The sequence below is a fragment of the Limulus polyphemus genome, unplaced genomic scaffold, assembly GCF_000517525.1.
Source record: "Limulus polyphemus unplaced genomic scaffold, Limulus_polyphemus-2.1.2 Scaffold949, whole genome shotgun sequence".
Taxonomy (NCBI): domain Eukaryota; kingdom Metazoa; phylum Arthropoda; class Merostomata; order Xiphosura; family Limulidae; genus Limulus; species Limulus polyphemus.
The window spans coordinates 109,226-131,852 of NW_013666559.1; the positions used below are offsets into that span (position 1 = coordinate 109,226).

At 31.7% G+C, this 22,627-nt stretch overlaps 1 protein-coding gene across 1 annotated transcript in view; it reads left to right on the forward strand.

Annotated features, from left to right (window-relative positions):
* The window catches only part of LOC106461387 (laminin subunit beta-1-like), a 134,038-nt gene that overhangs the window by 49,604 nt on the left and 61,807 nt on the right, over window positions 1–22,627 (forward strand). Inside the window, exons 3-10 of the mRNA XM_022388335.1 lie at window positions 356–439; window positions 11,689–11,908; window positions 12,184–12,358; window positions 13,258–13,386; window positions 17,102–17,365; window positions 18,475–18,595; window positions 19,307–19,495; window positions 22,208–22,387. Of these exons, the coding sequence (XP_022244043.1) occupies window positions 356–439; window positions 11,689–11,908; window positions 12,184–12,358; window positions 13,258–13,386; window positions 17,102–17,365; window positions 18,475–18,595; window positions 19,307–19,495; window positions 22,208–22,387 (1,362 nt within the window). The remainder of the gene's footprint in view (window positions 1–355; window positions 440–11,688; window positions 11,909–12,183; window positions 12,359–13,257; window positions 13,387–17,101; window positions 17,366–18,474; window positions 18,596–19,306; window positions 19,496–22,207; window positions 22,388–22,627) is intronic.

The following is a 22,627-nucleotide window of genomic DNA, read 5'->3' on the forward strand; positions in this document are numbered from 1 at the left end:
ACACACACACACACACACAAGTACATTCTCAAAATTTCCATTAATTCTTCTCCTTCCTTTTTAGGCAGTCACATTATAACTTAAATTCAAAACTTAATAAAGTATTTCTAACTAGGCATTAAAATATGAACAGGTTTTAAGTCATTCTTCACAATGTGTTTTGGACTAAAGATCTTCTGCCTACTCTTGCATGTTCATGGGTTGTCTACCAATATAGCTGTGGCTACTAAAAACTAATTATATTAGCAAAACACAACATGAATTAAAAATATAGTTATGAACTGCATAACATAACAAATGTGCTATGGACTCCACTAATAACACTAATGTGTGCTTGATGTCATTCTTTCTCCAGATTCTGGCGGTCATTCATATAGAACTCAAAGAAGATGGCCAGAAAGGCGAGTGAATGGTCGAAGATTGCAAGTAATAGATGAAGGTAAGGCTGAGCCATCACGGCAGGTTGGGGTTAATAGTATTTAATATTCTATATATTTATGTACTTATATACCCCTACGTTCACTCTCTGGTTAAGAAAATAAATTAATTTTTTGCAAGAATAGTTACCTTATATTATTATTTTTTCTGTATTGGTTTATAAAGATCTTTCTTGAACGTTTCAAAAATAGTTTTTACTATAATTCACCTTTTTTACAAAGAAATTGTAATTGAACTGTGATAAAACACAACATTAACATCAAATAATTACACAGATATCTAAAAAATATAGGGAACTGGTGATAGTGCATGAACCAAACAACAACTTGTTATGTGAATAAATTCTACTCTTTCTTTAGTGTTAGTTTTATCAGCTTAATACGAGGGGTGTCCGAAAAGTTTGTGGCCCGACCTATAAAGAAAAGAGATACTAGTTTAAGTATGATTTATTTTTCATTATAATCTCCTCCTAAGTCTATATATAGCACCAGCGATGTTTCTAAATCCTTTATGCCCCTCTGAATAATGACTAAATAATCTGTACGAGATCATCATTACTCTGAAATTTTCGACTTTCAGAAAGATTTTGAAATTAGGGAAGATAAACAAAGTCACTTGGAGTTAATCCGGTAAGTGTGTTGTTGAGTAATTCTAATTCAGCATCATGGATAGCTTTCAAAGCAACACGCAATTTGTGTCCTGATGGAAGAGCGCGCCTTTTTTAAAAATCTTCATTGATTTCTTGAAGCAAGTTGTTGATTATAAATGCATAGTAATTCACCTGTAATAGTTTGACTCCTTTCCAAATAATCAACTAGTAAAACGCCCATGACATCCCCAAAAAGTTGATGTCATGACCTTCCCATCAGAGGGTTGTGACTTAAACTTCTTTGGGGTGGGTAAACTTGGGTGTTTCCATCGCAAACTTCAAATTTTTGTCTCTGGGTCGAAGTGATAAACCGGTAGTTACGAATCTATTGAAACCTTTGGAGTAGGCGTTGGCTTTCAACAACTCGGATCCGTTTCTGCTCAGATGACAACATGTTTGGAACCCATCTGACACTAACCTTACTCCTGCCCAAACTGTCACTCAAAATGCTTTCTACAGTACTTTTATCGAGTCCCACTTCCTCTGTTAACTTCATAATGGTAATGCTTCTGTCATATATAACCAAATAATGAACTTTATCTACAATTTCTCTTGTACTCGATGGTTGTCTACCGCGCTTAAACTCATCACACCACTTCTTTCACTGTTGAATATACCGGAGCGCCCTCTCCTAATTTTGCTTCCATGTCCTAGAGGATTTATTGTGGTGTCATTTTCATTTTAACAAAATATTTGATCACGACACAAAGTAAGATTTTCTCCATGATGTTTAACACTGCTAACTTCTTTCCTTAAAAAATTCACAGCGCATAAAATAAGCTCGTTAAGTTGTGTGTTACGTGATGTTTACTCATAAAAAGGGTTAAACTTAATATATGTCAGAAAAAAATCATACATTTTTTTAGATCGGGCCACGAGCTTTTTGGACAACCCTCGTATATATGTACAATATTATTGTTATTTATTTATATGCCTTTTATTATTATCATTATTTTGTACTGATGGCTTAGTATTTGGATTTAGGACTAATTTAAATCTTTTAAGTTGCTGGATCTCGTGAGATATTATTAAAATTAATATATTTAATAGCAAGGGGTACCGATCTGAAGTACTGTTGCATTCTAATTGTTGCAAGTTTTTGTTTTATGACTTTGCACACACCTAGATAGAACAGTTTACTAAATAAGGTCTGTTAATTACTGAGCCGAGCGTGGCCTAGTGAATAGCCTGCCTGAGTGTGGATCTCCGTGATTCCTCAAATATAGAAATGTCTCTGTCCTTTGCATTATAAGAATGGCGGTTAAATCCAACTATTCAGTCTAACAAGAATAGCCTAAGAGCTGGCGGTGGGTTGTGTACGCTAACCAACTTCGCTCTCTTATCTTATTTTACGCGAAATTGAATAAAAAAAGAAATATGTTTTAGATTTTAGTTCTGATCTATGTAGGTAGCCTGCTGTGATCAAAAATTAATGATTAACTTAACAATATGAATGTGTAGGCAATTTTAAGTACTTTAGATAATTTATCTGGATAGTACACATTTTAAATTTTAGCATCTGTAATACAGAAAGTTTCATGAACTACAGGGTAGAGGCGTGGCTAGTATAGAAGTTAGCGCCCCTGGTAAGCAAAGTGCGGCGTCATGTAACAAGTGTGAAATCCATGAACATAAAGTTAAATGTCAAAAGCTGTTCACGTGTCCCAGGCAAGAGTACGTAACATAATCAAGAAGGATCTCAGTCTGGAAAAGTGACACAAATCACCTTTTATACAGGTTGTTTCCACTACATATCCGTTCAACCGTCGCATACCTCAAGCATCTGGAGAATGAAATACACTTAAGGATTTCAGTCCGATCAGACTGCTTAAACGGTCGCTGAGAAAATCCTGGTTCACTAGATAACTCGGGGAAAGTTAGCAGGGATGAGGGATATGCTTTGCACGTAGCAATTTTACGATGGGGCCTTTTGCAAACTGTCACTCTTGAAACAGAACACAGCCATAACATTTTTGTGATTGATACAAATTAAATAAAAAGTTAGGTTCAATAATGTTTAAAGTAAGCTTATTAATTTTCCATCATAATTTGCTTGATAATCCAACATTTGTAAACTTTTAGCCCCCAGTGGCACAGCGGTATGTCTGCGAGCTTACAACGCTGGAAACCTGGTTTCGATACCCGTGGTGGGCAGAGCACAGATAGCCCATTGTGCAGCTTTGTGCTTAATTAAAAACAAACAAACTTGTAAACTTTTATCAAGTACAATCAATCGTGTATAATCAGTGTACATACAAGTCTTATTATAAGTAGAAATTTTAGATGAATCATTCATATATGAAGAAGAAAACAAATAACCCAAAATGTAACTGAGTTGCACTACTTTTTTTCGATCAGATTGCATACAGTATTAGATGGTAATCTGGATATGGGAATCCAAGTTGGAAGAACCATGTCGATGAAAATGGACTGTTGGACTGAAGGACTTTGTAGATTAAGTTGAATTTTGAAAAACAAATTTAAGCATTTATTCTCAACAGATTTTGAATTCGATGCTTTCTAGAAAAGAAAAAAAAGATATGCCAGTTTGAACGGTAAAAAAAATGATATTTTTACGGCCTCGTCAAAGTTTTCGTAAATCATGAATTTTTTGCGTTCCCGATTAGTTTAATTTACTTTTACGGATAGGAATGGGAAGAGCCAGGCTCTAGAGGAAAAGAGAATATAATCAGGACTATCGTGTTTCTCTGTGCAAGTTTCGTGTTAGTTTCAAAGATTATTCTCAAACAAATGAAATTATTAAGCTGCAAGAAATGCAGGAATTTGTCGTTTATAGTTTTGTCTTCCGCGAGAACAAATAATATTAGTTCATATACATGATTTATTAGCCAAAAAATATGAACTGGTAAAGTCTTTGGCAAGAACCTATAGGAAACTTTATTGATGAAGAAGTTACGTCGATTTTGTATTGTACCCAGAAAACCATATTTTTGTTGTTTGGGGAATTTCGTTTGTAATATTAGAACTTAAAGAAGGTAAACAAAAATGACAGTACGTATTTTTTCTCGAATTACACTACATATAAATTGTCTCACAGCATGTTCGTGGTATCTCTAGCGTGAATCTTCTACAAATCCAGCTAACATGCAAAGTCTATTACTTTTTCATACTTCAGGTTTTGACAAAATTGCACCTTTACAACGAGATAGCGTAAACTTCTGTTAATAGGTTACAAGAGTGTGTTCTTGATTAGAATATGAAGATTACAAAGCACCTAGTCGGTAAATAGGGACACGTGTTGGAGTCTTCTTTGGTTTCAGTTTTAGTTTCATTAGATAATCTTGATTTGAGAGCATCTAGAATTTTGAAATCTGTTCTTTATCAACCAACGCATAGCTAAATCGTAGTAGTAACCGTAGCGTACATAAAAATAAGAAATAACCTTAAAAAAATGTTTGTGTTTTTCTTTTGTTTCTTCTTCCAAACACTTTTCAATCGACTGCTATTCCTTCATTTCTCGGCGGATTGACTTGAAACGTGGTAAGGTTATACCTTGGTCCAATACGCCCAGACACCCTTATCTTTTTTCATTTTGATGTAGGCCTTTTTATGGATTTTATGAGGTCAAAGATCAACCAATCCAAAATGTATATTTTGGGCACCTGTGCGGTCATATTTACAGCAATAAAAATGAAAATTGGCACAAATAAATATTTCATGCGCTCAACATAATAACGTACAAAAAAAGTTGGATTTGCCCATTTTGAATATTTTTAGGAGGGGGGGTCATATCTTATAAAAAAGCATAATTTTGGGGGTTTTGGTCAATTACTCGGCCACAATTCGACCAATTTCCATGGGATTTGGTATAAAGATAATCTTTGCAGGTCCCAAACAGAGATATAGACAGTTTTGGAATTTTTTTCTTTTGCTCAATTTTTCAGCGAGGAAAGCACGATTTGGGGTTTTCGTGAACTATTCATGTGTATGTCAACCAGTTACATGGGATTTGGTACAAAGATACTTTCTTGCAGGCCCCATAGTGACATAGACAATTTTCGTTTTTTCTGGTGTCAAAAGTGGTCATATTGGGATTACATATCGGGGACATGTTGCATTCGCCCGCGAATGTTGACTTCTTTAGTTTTTAAAAGCATTCTTGCAGTTCCTTTCTGAATTAGTGAGGTTTGGACTTTTTTTCACCGTTAATGCTTCAAATGTGCATGCTGAAAACGGTTCCCATCTTCCGAGGAAAATTTGACCGGTATGATGGTGAACAAAGTAGTCGGGAAGAATGATGTGTAACTTGTTTTACATAGTTGAGCCGTCACTAGAACTTTTATGATTGTTTAGACTATTGTTTCTCAACATTTTCGATACCAAGACACCATACTCGCTGCCTTCCTAACCTGTCTTAGAAACCGGGTTTCGATATCTGTGGTGGGAAGAGCACAGATAGCCCATTGTTTAGATTTGTGCTTAACTTCAAACAAACAAGCAAAAATCCTACTGTCGCGGACCAATAAAATGCAAGTTCAACTAAAAACCGTTACGTATAAATATTCTATTAGTTTTTCATTTGTTTGTTTTTCTGAAATCCCACGGTCTGGCAATGTGGTTGCGAGGGATTGGCGTCGGTTCGGGAACCGGTGATGGAAAAGTACTTGTTTAGATATTTGCCAATGGCTGAAACATGTTGAGTTTAACAGGTTTGTTAATTCACAGAAATCTTTGTTAAACATATTTTCGCTATTTTAAGCCAAGTATTTAATTTGAATTTCTGCTTCCACCCTTCGCGTATGTGTAGCTGGCAATTTTATTTGAAATGTTAAGGGGTTGTTTTGTAGATAAATATTTTGTTTTCACCTAATGGTAAAAGAAAATATACGAAAAGTGGGACGTTGGTGGGTCGAGTTTTGTATGTGAATTAAATTAACTTTTTGTTTTGTTAGGGCGAGGTGTTATTATTCAACACCTGCTTTATAATTATGCGTATTTGTATATTTGAACTTAATTACAGTTCAATCCCTACGTTTCTGTCTCTTTGTTTTATATCTGGGAATATGTACCATGACAGCATTTTTTTCTATCATCATTGTTTTATTTTTGCCAGACAGGTTGGATAGTTTCACACTTCAATCATGAAGTAATGGACGTTTTTATGCAAAAGCAATTACAGTATGTCGTTTACTTTGCAACATACACAGTTCAAATAGCTCCAACTTACTCATGTACAAGGTCGTTATAGTTGGTAGGACGCTTGAAAATCGCAGAATATCTTTTCAAGTGTGTAAAGAATAAAGAAAAAATCTAGATTACAGGGTAATTTTTGCGAAGGTCGTCGTGCTACTCCCATAAATGGCTAAATACACGAAAGAATTCATTTCATGGTCAGTACCCTACCGCGAAATAATTTCAAAGTAAAACTAAAAGCTACAGACGATGAATTTGTGTCTTGAGTTAAACATTTGGCCTCTGTAGTTAAATAGATACACATATACGTGATTCAGGCGTTGCCAGTTGTTGCTCCAGATCATCACAATGACAAGGAAAGATATCATATTGTTATTTCAGGTCATCACAATGGCAAGGAAAGATATCATATTGTTATTTCAGATCATCACAATGACAAGGAAAGATATCATATTGTTATTTCAGGTCATCACAATGGCAAGGAAAGATATCATATTGTTATTTCAGGTCATCACAATGGCAAGGAAAGATATCATATTGTTATTTCAGGTCATCACAATGAAAAGAGAAGGTATATTACACATGGGGATTATGGAATGATTTATTGCAAGACATAACGCTTTTAACGTAACATAGAAAACGGGTTGTTGTAAGATCAGAAAATGTTAGGATATGGTACACTTACACCTGTAAAGTGGACAAACAAAGAACGCCCTAAGTAACTTGTTTCAACGCCAGGTGGTTATGGCGCTCGACTCGCAATCTGAGGGTCGTGGGTTCGAATCCCCCGTCCCACCAAACATGCTCGCCCTTTTAGCCATGGGGGCGTTATAATGTGTCGGCCAATCCCACTATTCGTTGGTAAAAGAGTACCCTAAGAGTTGCCGGTGGGTGGTGATGATTAGCTGCCTTCCATCTAGCTTTACGCTGCTAAATTATGGATGGCTAGCACAGATAGTCCTCGTATAGCTTTGCACAAAATTCAAAACAAACACACAAACTTATTTCAAAACAGTTCTACTGTGGCAATGTAACTAATATGTTTTCTCATTTTATGTAGAATCACAAAGAAGTGGCTCAAAGGTCAAGTTCATGTATTTGTTTTACTAATTAATGAAATTACATTTACATACAGCAAAACTGTATATCTCTTCATATTGTGTATTTATCTAACACCACTATGTTATTAAAAATACAAGCACTGTTACATAATATACAAACAGGAGCGGACCTCAAGAGATTGTTTACTTATTTATTAATTCATCATTTTAAGTATATATATAGTGATACAGAATGTAGGCACAACACAGCAGTAGTGAATCTTGTAATATCACCTTAGTCTAATTATTCATTAGTTTATTTTTATTTAGTAGATACTAATTAGTAATTTGTATATGGTAATTAAAATGAATCAAATAATAATTACACTTAACTGATTGTATAGGCAGCTACTAACCATGACAGGATTGATATCCATTTACCAAAGCCTTAAGGGTGTAGGCAGGATCAATAAAGGGGAGTGTTACGTTGGAATAGATGACAAAGTCATAAGGGCTGTTTTTCACATGTTAAATATGTTTTATAGATACATGGGTGCAATTTTGGGAGTGTATTCTCGTCTGTCACACACCCCTGATTATATGTATGAACCATAACATAATAGTTAGTAATAAATCTCTTGAGTTTGTGTATGTGTTTAGTACTATATTATTGTGTGTAAACTGTTACAGAATGTATAGCTGGAAGTACAAACACTTCCTTGCCCTCTGCTGTAAAACTAACAAATCTTTATGCCATTTTTCAAAGTTTATAATGTTGACTGTAGGATAGTTGACCTTGTGAAAATTTTTGTTTTATGAAAATATGACTAGAGTTTAGAAAATACTTTTATTTGTTTCAAAATGTTTTGATTTACTAGTTTCATAAAGGAATTATATCAAGCACAGACATACTACAAACTGCAAATGCAAATAAAAGAACATATTTATGCATTTGTGAACAAATAGAATAATTTTCTGGAGATTAGTTGAATTCTATAAATTGTTTTTACAAAACTTGTATAGTTTGTTTCTATATTAATGTAGATTTACAACATTTCAGTCTTACCATTATTTAAGTTCATGACAGATAGAATATAAAACATTGTTGAGTTGATGTTGTTTATGTTTGTTTGTCATAATATTCTTCACTGATGTTAATATATTATTAACAACAATCTCATCATCCAGTTTCAAACCTGTAAAATTTCTATTTTTTTTGCACTCTTCAAATGAAAGTTGGGTCTTGAAAAATTCACCAGATACCTTTTGTCTTATTCATGGTGAATAGTGAATTATCTCTATCTAGACATAAAAGTTGGATGTTGCATAATTTATTTGCCTTTAGGTATTTGTATAGACAGTAGCTGATTAAGTTTATAAGTTCTCTGTTTTTGTTCTTTTATATGCTCTTTATCAATTTAAATTTTAAGTGAGTTTTTGCATGGAAATTTAGAATTTAATGAGTTTGTGAATTTCTATGTCATTATCATTTATCATCACAGCAATAACCTTTTATTACATTTTCTTGCTAAGAAACCATGTTTTCAAAATAATTTAAACCCTATTTAGTAACATATCAAGTGTGAAAGCTAGATTTACAGTCTTGGTTGTGCTTTCTTACAGTAAGTGAAAAAGATTCATTGATAGTTGTGTTCCCCATGATAATTTTATCAACTTATATATATTTCCAAATGAAAAAACAGTTCTAAATGTATGATCTGCTAAATTGGTTGGCAATCATCAGTTTCTACACTGTACCAGTTGAAAAACATTTCGAGCAACTAATCAAACTTGAATTGAGTGTATTATTGAATCTAAATCTAGAATTATACAGTTTAATTGCAATAAGCTATAAAGTTGTGACCAATCTTTTCATCTCTTTCATAAGGCATTAATAAGCCTCAGTCATTGGAGTTAATATGGCCATAATTATTTTTATTACAGATTTTATGTGTGCTTATAATTTTCTGTTAGATTGAAGAAGTAAAAATGAGCAGTTTAGTGGGTTTTACATCTCCACATCATTGCACGATGCAAGATACATGGTAAAAAATGATGAGGATTCATAAATATGCTCAAATAATTGAGTATACAACTAATACATTTGATATTGTACGTCATATTTGTGTTTTAATTATTAGTACTTTCCCGAGCTCTCACTAACATGATAAATCACAGAAAAACAACAACAAAGCTTTATTTTATTGTTTTTAGTTTATTTTCTGAAGCAAAATATAAAAAATTGAAAAATAAACACCTGTGTATCTTTATACCGTTTTCCAAACTCAATAGAAGATGACCTAAACACAGGACTTTGATCAAGTCTAAAGTAAAGAAATTCAATTGAGTTTCTATATACAGTTTATATTTTTTTAGCAAATATTGATTAACTATCATTCCACACTTTTTATTTCAATAAGTTAAAAAAATTATTTAACAACTAATATCAATTATTTCTACTTGTTTCAGTATTTTAAATGATAGATGGAAATGGATGGTCTTTTGTAGTTGAAATATTAACTGACACTGTGCTTGAATCAGGGGTAAAATTCTGCCAGTACTCACTGGTACTGAGTACCGTAACATATTTTTTAAGGAGGTACTAGAACCAGGACTTATTTGAGTTGCTTTGTTGTTTTTTATGTTTACCCGTAATTTTTTTTATTTTTTTCAGAAACAGGTCCACTTCACCCAGCTGAGTATCTTTACTTTTTTTTTAGAATTTCACCCCTGGCTTGAACACTACAAATAATTACACAAAATACGAAACACTTGCTAGCACTGTTTCTGTGATTGAAAAATCAGAACAGCAGCAGCAGTACTAACAAAAACAAAATAAAATTCCAACAGTTAAAGAATGAATTGAAAACACTACATAGACTCCTACTCTGACACGCCTTTATTATGGAAATGTTAATTATATTTTTACTTTACATAGAATGAGAGAGTAAAATTATAATCAGAAAGTTCATTCTGCCTTTTTTAGGAAAATAGTCTTAAATGCTAACCCTATTTATACAATTAAAGAAATAGTCAAAGTTTAAAGTTTATATGTATTTATCATACTTCTTTCCACCACATACTCTTCTAGAAACATTACTTATTTGTCTATAAGAGTTATTTTTTTATGTTTGGTTTTAAAACATTTTTATAAACAGTTTTTTCATGAATGTAGCTTAGCTTATAGCAGCAATTTTTAAATTTCTGAATAAATCATTAAGTATGTGCACTTTTGTGTAGTAATGTAAGAGAATTTGCAAGCAGACTTCTAAATAAACTTCTAACTTATTTTTGCATTACAAGAGTAACAGACAGATAAACTGTAGAATATTATCTTGGTGAAGTAATGCCCAAAATATTGATACTGTAAAATTAGTACATGTCTCATGATTTGTCTTCTTTCTGATTAGCATATAATGCTTTAAAGTTATGTTAAAGTCAGTATGAATAATTTTCTTGCTAAGAAAATTCTAAATACAAACTCAAGACATACCTAAGATTTTAAAAGTAAAAAATACCTAAGGTTAAAGTTCTTTAACTTTGTTGAAACTAAGCTTGTCCCAAGATCAAAATTAGTACCTCTTGCACAATCAAACATTCTAGCATTTGAGATAAAAGGGTAACTGTTCAAAGTACTTGAATACTTCCTACCTAATATTAGGGTCTTGAGAAAATTGCCTGTAGGAATCAAATTTTCATGTATTGAGACTGACCCCTATACCTCTTGTTGAGTGCTAATTTTTCCTTGGTAATCTAAGTTTTTGCATGTCTCTGAATTGAATCCAACACCTCTCACGTACCATCTGAGCTAAAATGCTAACTCTGTATCTACTGCTAGCAAGGCATTTTTTAACTGAATAGAAGAGTGCTACCTGATTTTGATTTTTATTCTTTGTAATTAGAATAAACTTAATATATTGCAATTCTCAAACTTGGGTATTTTACTAGACAGACAAGCATTTAGTTTTAATGTGAATGAACATTAAACATCTATCCTGAAATAAATTTAGATTTATAATCAAGAAAGTTTCTACAGAAAAAGAAAGCCAGTTGGTAGCATTGTTACACACATGTTGTACTATATAATAGTGCAATTTAAATAATAAATTTGTAACAGCAGGAAGAAGTTTAAAGTAATTTTTTATACAGTTTGAAACTTTTTGTGCATGAAACTCCAGAGAGAACATTATTGAGTATCTTATTAATGAGTATAATGTTAAGTGTAAAGTTAAAAGTGTGATCCTCAGATGAATTGATAATGATGACAGTGTTTAAGTATTTCCATGTGAAAAGAAGAATTTGCAGCATGAAGTACAATTGATAGTACATACATGTAGTCTATTGTGTTATAGACATCATTTTAAAATGAATCTAACTGTTTTGATTGAGTAAGAACTTACTTTCCAGGAAGAACATATCCTCATGCCTGCAATGAGTCAAGCTGCTATCCAGCAGTAGGGAATCTGTTGATTGGTCGGCAAAAGTACCTGTGGGCTTCTTCAACATGTGGACAGCAGAAAAAGGAACAGTTCTGTATTGTTAGTCATTTGAAGGAAAGAAAAAAATGTTTTGTTTGTGACTCACAGGATCTTCAAAGGTCTCATGAAATTGAAAATATCGTATCAAGGTAAAAATGAATGATATCACGTTGCTTGTATCTCCTTTAAAGAAATTTAATTATCTTATTGTATTAATTCAAATCATGAGAAATGAAAAAGAAACTTTGATTATCTGTTTTGGATTTTACTTTTACCAGTTGAAAAGTTTGTAATTAGAATACAATAATATAATAACTAAATGTTCTCAGAAACAGTAGGTAAAAATGTTGATAATTATATTCTTTATTAGTGAAATCAAACAACTATAAATCAAATATGCATTATAATATAAAATTTTTTATAGGATTGGAGGTAATCGTTTGAAGTGGTGGCAGGCAGAAAATGGGAAAGAAAATGTTACAATCCAGCTGGATCTGGAGGCAGAATTTCATTTCACTCATCTCATCATCACCTTTAAAACATTTAGACCTGCTGCCATGCTTATTGAAAGGTCTTATGATTTTGGAAGAACTTGGAAAGTGTGTACAGATTGAATAATTTGTATTTATATTACATTGTTTTGCTAAAGTGACTTATCAGTTCTTTCTTTAATTAGCTTATAAAGATTATAATAAGAATAATTCTTTAATATTTTGAAATCAAATGTTTATATTTCTAGTTGTTTTTAAGAATCACAGTTTGAGCTATTTTTTGCTCATTTAATACATTTAGGTGAAACATGCTATATCATCCTAGATAATACTTTTCAATACGATTGAAAATTAGAGCTGTATATATATATATACATACATACATAATTCTCTGTTTAAAATGTAACACTTTTAGTTCCAACTATCATTATTAAGTGTCAATAAAATGTTTTGTTAAAAAGTATTTTATCCCTTCAGTGGTTCTATTTGGACCAGTAAAATTGTTTAATAATTACCAAAATAAAATTTCTTAAGTAGAACATTTACTAGAAATACAAAAACAATTATCCAAACCAAGTTTTTGATATCAACAGCAATTTTTCAAATATATCTTAAATAGTTTCACAAACTTCAAAATGTGCTTTTGTAGTGAAGTAACATTTGTTAGAAAATAAATTACAAAACCAAATGGGTGGTTCAAATAAATATGTAGAAGTCATTGATAATTGATCTATCTAACCCTGATTGTGCTAAACTAGTGAAATGATGGTGCTATTTAATTATTATGATTTAATTAGTTCATAATAACAGTTAATCCCAATTATTTTTACCAGCTAGAGTTATAAAGAACTCTCAATAGCTTTAAATTTTTTTAAGTGAAAAAACTGTAATTCTAACCATTTTTTTAGAATGTTTGTTTTGGAATGTAATAGGTGAGATACTTCCTAGAAAATAAGTCATGTTATAAACTATAGATATATAATCACTTCTTGCTAATATATACATAGGTGTACCAGTATTTTGCCTACAGCTGTGCAGATTCCTTCCCAGGAATACCAAATAAGCCAAGAGAGAGGGTGACAGATGTGGTCTGTGATTCTCGCTACTCTGGAGTTGAGCCATCCACAGAGGGAGAGGTAGGGATATTCTATTACAACTTGAGCTTTTGTAACATGTTTTAAAAAAATAATACAGTACCTAAAGATTAATGATCTTGCATTGTAAATATTTTTGGAATAGCAGTGCAGAAAAATTAAACTTTTGATATTGTCTGTACTGTTCCAATAATGAATTATAACCCTTAAGAAGCTACTGAAAAAAAGGTAAGTAAATAAACTATATATATATATATATATATATACACACACACACTTAACATATTCACTCATTAACAAAGATCAGTAAAATAGAATAAGATGTAAATCTTGCAAAAAAGAACATTTTTATTATAGGATATAACTGTAGTTGTTAGTACCTGAACAGTTTTTGGGAAACTTCATCTTTACTGTTATCTACCAAGACAAGGGTGAAAAAACCAGTAAGAGATGAGGCTCGGAAGATCAAGCCCACAACATCCTGAGTCCAACTGAATCCACCATCCACAGCCAGTTGTGGGTTTGGTAGTTACATCTTAAAAGTCATGCTAGATAATAATACTGATGTTATTCTATTATGAAAAAAAAAGCATTGTCAAAAAAAAAGGAATAAACATTTTACACTGAGATAGTGATTCTTCACACATTATTAATTTTCTATATTATGCCTTACCACTAAAGAAAATGTGTAATATACCAAAATTAACAAAACTGTAATTAAGATTTTTAATAAATTAAAAAGATTTACAGTATTATATGAGAGTGATATAGTTTCTCAGTATTATAAATGTATTAATCCTCAACTGTACATCAGTGTTATCAAACAACATTTGCTATCACATACAACAACTAATGTTAACTACCTAACTATAGTATTTGTGAAATTATAAACTAAGTTACTGCATACAAATCCTGTTAAACTTCTTAATAGTTTTTAAGCATCTTAAAAGAAGCTTTAGTCTTATTCTCTGATACAACACATTTAATATAATTTATCTGTTAACATAAAAATTAAAGCTTAAGATTAGGATGAATGAATGAATAAATATACAGTTATCTAAGGTAAAGTTGAGGTAATACTGTATATAACACTAAAGAACTTAAGCCCATGAATTTGGTAAACACAAACAACTTTCTTTTAAAAATCAGAACTGCCAAAATTAGTCAAACTTTAATTCTCATATACTGTGTTTTGTATTGTGTATGAAAATGTTTATAGTCTAGTAGATTTTTCATCTTTTGTTGTTAATTACATTGGCTTAAGAAAATGCTTTTGGAAGAGTGTTAAATGTCCAAGAACCCAAATAAGAATAAATTACAGTAAAATCCCCTTTTACATAGCTTCAGTTTATTTACAAAACATGCCACAAAACATCCAAATACTTATACTGATAACATGCTTTGTAATTCTGCTTTAAGAACAAAGTTCTAATTTTTGTTTTAACTTTAGGAGTATAAAACTTAACCCTATCTGTTTGCTTGAATTAAACAACAGCTAGCTAGCTAACCCTACAAACAAGTAAAAGAAAAAGGTCACTGAGAAAGCTTAAACATAAAAAATCATTCCAAATGTTGCTTTCAAACAGTATGCTCTGTTTTCCAACTTATAAGAAGCATTGTGTTTTTACCAAAACCTGAATTCAAAATCCTGGGTTTTAATCAAGCATGGCCTGTCATTATGGGTTTCATTATTAGCTACCAACTCACTTACCTCAAACCAATTAAACTGTAAACTTTAATTACACATTAACCCAAAGTTTCAATTAGCAAAATTCTCAAGCCTGGTAAGTAGATCACTTTCTAAAAGAAAAGTTAACAGTAAAATTACTTGCAGTTATTCCAAAGACTGTATATATTATGTTTACATTAAAGTCTGGAAGTTAAGACCTATTTTGTCTTAAAATAGCTTAATAGTTAACACTAAAAATAGAAGCAACAAATAATGATATATTTACAAGACAAAGGCTCTTTCTAAAAAGGTTATATTGACTACAATATTAAAGATAACATTTAAGTGTTAAATATTCAGTATAGAGTTAATTGGCTGTCTGAATCTGTTATTTTCTTCTTGATGAAGACAGTAGCTTGATAAAACTTCAAAAAACATAAAATATCATAGAATGGTTAAATGCATCACAAAATGTCCATCTAGGATGCAAGTCTAGTATGCAAACTCAGGATAGAGCTACAAGTAGTTAAATAAATTTGAATAACTCATGGCTGCATGATCTCCGCTATTTGAAATGATGGTTATTGACTATTTTTTCTGTTTTCTAATTTTCGTAGTGGCATTTCTGAATATTTAAATAAATTTGAAGTGTTTGTTACTTTGGGTATTATAATTTACTTCTAGATTTTATCTTATTGAGCTCTAATTTTAAGCGACTTAATGAAATCACCCCCTTTTTTTTACAGACTTACATTTTTAAATGCTGACAATTTTTTGTGTGGTGGTCTGAATTTTTATATTTTTTGTTGCCATATTATCAAACAACATTCTTCAATCTTCATATTCAGTAAAATTCTGAATATCTGAGTAATTTCAGTGGTTTAGTGTGTTTCAAATAACTGTTTTTTTTATTTATTTTTGTTTTAGTACCACAGATGTTTACAGTTAGTATTTAAGTGGTCACAATGCCAAAGCTGATGAAGATAAAAATAATTTATTTATTTGAGGAATATTAGGAAATTATCTTTGGATAGTGTGAGAAAGAAGTCTTTGTGTAGAGAATCACAGTGTTGGGTCTAGTTTGGGGTGAAAGTGTTTTTGGATCATCACTTATATGAAACTATTTGTTGCTTGTAAACCCAGATTGCAGAGGTTGAGTACATTATATTAAAAGAAATTTGTAGCCTCACCATATGATTAGAGTCCTTGTTGCCATGACTGGTAATAATCTACCTGAGGACCATGCATCTTGTCAATAACCATGCTGCCCATGCAGAATAGTTTTATTGCAAAAGGGTCCCATGTGAAGTTGTTGTCATGTCCAAAGCACACCATTCTTCTCTACTGGCTTTACGTAATTCATCTAGGGTACAAGAAAAGCAATTTCAATAGTTTGAACACACAGAAATCCACAGGTGCTGTGTCTGGCAACTTGACCAGTATATGTCTTTATATGGAACAGCCTGAATATCCATTTAGTTCACCAACTTTCTGAGGTGAGTGATGGTTGAAAAGATGTGTTGTTGAAGCTACTTGTGTACATGTGACTTTCCCAGACAGAGATCCTTCTTGATTATATGGCATATTGTTGCCTTGGGTATGTAGTCAGCTTTTCCTGCTGAATTTTATGTTTGTGTACTCTCATTTGTTACAAGACACCACATTTTGCTTACCACAGCTGGGGTATTATGTATTGCAGGTCTCTTTCTAGATGGTCTTGGTACCCCATGTTGATCCATCTCCCTTTGTTTTCCAATGCCATTAAGTACAAGGGATATCCCTATCTTGTGAATTATAAATCCTCAATTTCATCACATCTTTATGATCTGAGTGTATGAATATTTTGCATCAGAAAGAGCTGCTTCATAAACTTTTTTATATTATTGTCCTGATACATTTCATTCCACTTTAACTTTATATCAGCTGTGATTATCATCTGAACTTACTGATTTGCATATTCAAATTTATTTGAATACAGTATACTCGATCCTCTGTACTTCATTGTTTATTAATGTTCTTGGAAAAAATATTTCTTTTTTATATATCTGAATAACTTTTTTATGTATGTGTTTCTTCTTAATTATCCAGGTCATATTCAGGGTTCTTCCTCCTAATATTGAAGTGGATGACCCTTACAGTTCTGAAATTCAGGATCTTTTGAAAATTACAAATCTTCGCATTAACTTTACCAAGCTTCACACTTTGGGAGACAACCTTTTGGACCAAAGCAAACAAATTAAAATGAAATATTACTATGCTGTTTATGAAATGGTTGTAAGAGGAAGCTGCTCGTGTTATGGCCATGCTAATCAATGTGTAGGAGAACTTGGACAGCCTACAGGGCCAGATATGGTAAGTTCCTAATCTAGATATATTTTAAAGTTTAAAAATGATTCACACACAAAACTAAAAGTCAACTATAAACACAGTAAAATAGTGAACTATTAGTAATAAAGCAGACTCATCTCTCTGAACATATTTTTTTAAACCTAAGTACTGAACAAATTTTAATCTATAGCAAAATTGAAGAATATTTCATAACCCAGCTCCTATGTATATATACACACACACACAGATGTCTTAAGGCAGTATTGGGCCATTGGCATTTCTTGCCTAATGTACCTGTACTGCAGTAATGCTGGCTATGAATTTTATCAGTTTATTGGTTTACCTTGGCATAAAAACTCTGAAAAAATTTTACTTAAATACTTTCCATTTTACATTTCATATCATATTTCTAGTTTGAGTAACAGAATCATGTCTTACTCTGGTGAAGTGGTTATATGTTTTTTTGATTTTAAAGCTATAACCTACTCTGTAATCTGAGTAAGTTTTCAGTACTATAACATTTCTTATTATTTCATTTAATAACTTATTCTGAGATTCATATAAGTAGTTTTGAAGCCTGAAACGTGGTTGTATGAATCTCATGGAATATTCTTCAGTCATTTGTGTTAACATTTACTTATTAATACTTATTAATAGTTGACAATTTTTCTTGTTTTTTTTATTTTTTATTTCTTATCTGTCACTTTCATTATTTATCCAATAAAACTTTTGATTCTCCTACCTTCAAGACACCAATCATTAATGTTAAGATTGTCTTTGTTCTCTGTTGTTTGATTTTTCTCTCCTCTATATTTTCCTACTTGGAAGAGGGATGTTTCCTTCTCTTGGAATGTCTTTTTTTCTGTATATTTTTGTATCATAACTAAAGCTGAATGATTAATGGTATTAGCTAATCCATTAATTGTCATAAGACTTATGATGCAAAAAACAAGGTTTTGATACTCACAGTGGGCAGAACATAGATAGTTCATTGTGTAGCTTTTCTGAGTATGGGGAAAAAGGATTTGAATTATCAAGTAGAGTGTTAGAAAATGTTTTTTTCTTCGTGTTTTTTTAAGTTTTTGGTTTGAGAATCTCTAACAAGGATATTTTCTCTGTATTTGCTACTATAGGTGTATGGAAAATGCCTTTGTACCCACCATACAAAAGGAATGAATTGTGAACAGTGTGAAGATATGTATAATGATAAACCATGGAAACCTGCAATTGGCAAACAGACTAATGCATGTGAAAGTATGTGTATATTTTCATCCAGTGAAGGTCAGCTGCATTTGTGAGGACCTCAGAATAATGTTATCTTAATCTTTATGTAGCATCCTAATCAAACATTACCAAGCATAAAAGAAAAAAAAAGCTTTGACTTTGTTTTTAATGGTATTTCAGTTAACTGTTTAAAGTCAGTTTAAAAATGTTCAGGTGGTGTTGAAAGGCTAGGCACTAGGCGTTAGTTAATGAGTAGTATCCACGATTTCAGACTGGACACTTTCAGCACTTTCAAATGTTGTTGTATTATAAAAGTAACATAAATATTATTATTTTGTTCAAATAGCTAAAAAAAAGACCTCATGACAGCAGGTACTACTGGCTGGCAGCCTTTTCCTTAGGTCAGTAGTTTAAAATTAGGGACAGCCTACACTTGAACTTGAGGTTTCAGGCCTGATCATTTAGACTGCATGCAAATAAGGTTTGTTTAGGATAAAAATTCAAATTCATGTTGCAAATCTCTATTGAAACATTCTCGAATGGCAGAAAATAAATGTGCAAATAAATTTGAAGTGTCAAAGTTATTAACCATATTTGTATTTTACTGGTGTTCATGTAGAGTATAATTGCAATGGATAAGTTAGAAGTGCCAAGTTCTTAACAAGAGTGATGTATTTCCCATGACTGTTTGTGGTCTTTATCAAATTATAAATATATATATTTTTATTGATATTTGTATAGAGTGTAATTGCAATGGACATGCCACTAGATGTCATTTTGACCCAGCAGTGTGGGAATCAAGTGGAAGAGTGAGTGGAGGTGTGTGTGACAACTGCCAGCATTATACAATGGGTCAGAACTGTGAACAGTGCAGACCTTTTTATTTCCGTGACTCAAGGCTTGATATAACGCATCCAGATGTCTGCCAACGTGAGTACAAAGATATAAGGTCACTATTATGAAAAGAAAAACTTTACCATGATGTTAAAACTAACATTTTGTATTTTTTTGTTGTGTGTATGAAAATTTAACTTTTTTAGATTTCTTTATTTTAAAAGCTGATTATTTCCTCTTAAAGATGAGACTATGATTACATAAGGAAGTAAGTTCAACATGAAAAAATTCAAGTAGGTTGTTTGTATGTAAAGTCTAACTTATATAGTTGTTTCTACTCAACTTGATATAGTAATTTATTTCTTAAAGAAACGAAAATTTGAGAGTTTTTCTTAAATTAAATATATGGCTTAAAATGTCGACAATCACTGGCTATAGATTTCTCTAGACTGGGGGTTAAGTTATAGGATTTTCTGAGGCAATGTTCTAATTCTCCTAATTCACTATTATATAAACTTTTAAGTGTTTTGAAGAGGGAGTATCTGTAATACAAAATAAATTTTGTAAATGTGTCTAATGCTATTTGTAAGATTTTTGTTAATTGTAACAAAGATTATTTTTTGTTTCATTTCTTACAGTAACTAATGATGTGGCATTATAATTAGATTTTTTAAACAAAATTGAAAATATATTTACATTAGATTAATCACAAGTTGTCTCTGTTTGCAATTTTTGGTATTAATATATCAAATATTATGGCAACATAAAAGGATAAAATTTTAGTTATCAATTTAACATTTATTCAAAAAAGTTTTATTACAAAGAATTGTTCATAGTCTGTGGTAACAACTTGCATATGTGATCACCTTGCCCCTGGCCATCTCCGTGGTGTATACAGGTTAAAAGCCCTGACACTTTTGTTGCAGTTCAGTTGAAGTTTAGTGTCTTGTAAGTATAGATGGCACTGAAAATTGCCCTCCACCCAACATTGAGAGGGTTACATTGTTGGACTTTCTGAGGCAAAGTTCTCTTATTTAACTATTATATAAGTTTTTAAGTATATTGAAGAGGGAGTATCTGTAATGTTGTCTTGTTTTGGTATAACAAGGGAACTTTGGAACTGTAAATAGAATAATTCACACAGGTCTAGGTCTTCAAAAGTAACACCAGAGCTGTAAGCTATGTTCCTATACAGTATAGATGAGTAGAAGATCAACTATTGAAAGTGGTATTAGACATCTAACAAGTTGAAATAAGACATCAAATTAGACAAAGCATAAGATTACTTATGTGTCTGCAAAAATCCAAGCAATTTATTATCATTTTGCTGGGGATAAAAATGTTTGAAAAATGGCACAGAGCATATCACAGAACTTTTTTTCATGAGATTTACAATGATTTCAGTTTCTTCGGTAATGGTAAGCTAAATATCTGGATGGTTGAGAAAAACACCAAGAAAGCCTCTGCATACTATCATCTTTCTGTGGACTGGATGCTAATAAAATATAATTTCATCAATACAAAGCATGCAGCCACACATCAAAGCCAACATGTAAGTTCCCCTAAAAAATACAAATACAATCAGAAATTCATGCTATACCACTTGCATATATTATCCCATTTGATTTTTATCCATTTTGGTTGCTCAGTTGTGTTCTTGGGAATTGATGTTGATGCATTTTTGGGAGAATTTGGAAAGTATGTAAAGGAGACAGGGGACAACATTGATTTCAGTGTATTGTACAAAAGCCTCATACAGTGGATATAGTGATGCAGAGAAACAGCTTATAACCAGGGCCATTACAAAGAACACCATAGGTGAGGGAAGGAGGGGCTGTAAGGCCTAAACACTTATCATCATGTCTTTACTATAGGTCATGAACGTCCCTATTTAGACCTATAATTCTTAAATGAATTTTTGTGTAATAGAATTATTAATCTTCATGGATTTACATTAAAGCTTCAAATTTATGTTACTGATTCAATGAAATTTAACAAATGAAGAAAATTAATAAATAAAATTGTACTGACTGATTAAAAAGTTTTCATACTTTTTTCATAAACATACTGGTGCTTAAAATAATAATTACTAGCTGATGCGCCTGTTCAAGGCATGGGAAAGATGTAGGAGGCTCCAGGGGGTGACATAAGGAGATCAGATCTGAATGCTGACAACCCTATGTCAATTCCTGAGGAACCTAAGTGTACATGCCATGTTTGGTGCCAATCAGTCCATAAATTTACCAGAAATAAGCAGAAACGCTTACACACAAGCTTTTGTAAGTAATGGCTTAGATTTGTATGTGTTAATTTCATGCATATATCTTGTCAGGAATAGTTCAACAACTTAGTTTCTTACTCTACACAAGAAATAAAGTTTTCCTTTATTTAAATATATAATCTAAACTTGCTGGCATGTAAACTTTTGTGCCTTTATTTAGTTTATTATGTGGGATTACAAGTGGAAATAGCAGCCATCTTTTTTTTGTCTTTTCTATTTATATTGTGGTTTATTCATGAGTGGTTTTAGGTAATTGATGTGTATATTTTATGTAAAAAAATTACTTCCAAATTTATGATTAGTGTATAAATGTATAGAATTTAGTGTGTTTGATGAAAAATAAGTAGAACTGGACTTTTGTGAGGACATGAAACCAATACCAATATTGCAGTACATATCTTAGAATTGTAGCTGTTTTTTTTAAATACATAAATATTCAGACAAATTTAAGGGTTGTTTTTCCATGCCTGTGCATAATGAATATATGTAAAAGCTAAATTGATAAATTTTTCATGTGACTTTTACAGCATGTGACTGTGATCCTTATGGCACCTTAGGAAAAGGTATCTGTGAACCTCATAATGACTCAATCATGGGGACTGTAGCAGGAGTTTGTCACTGTAAAAAGAATGTTGAAGGAAGAAGATGTGATCACTGCAAGAAAGGGTTTTGGAACTTCAGACCAGACAATCCTGATGGTTGTGAACGTAAGTTATGATTCATACTATTTGAAAGATCACATAACCATGAAATATAATCAGTTTGAATTTCACATGAATTTTGATGAATTGGTTGTTTTGATCCTTTGTAAGCTAATCATTTTTTTATTGTTGCATGTGTGTGTGTGTGTGTGTGTGTGTGTATATATATATATATATATATATATATATATATATATATCTTATTTAGTTTACGACGTTAAGGTAAGGTTAAGTATTATTACTTAC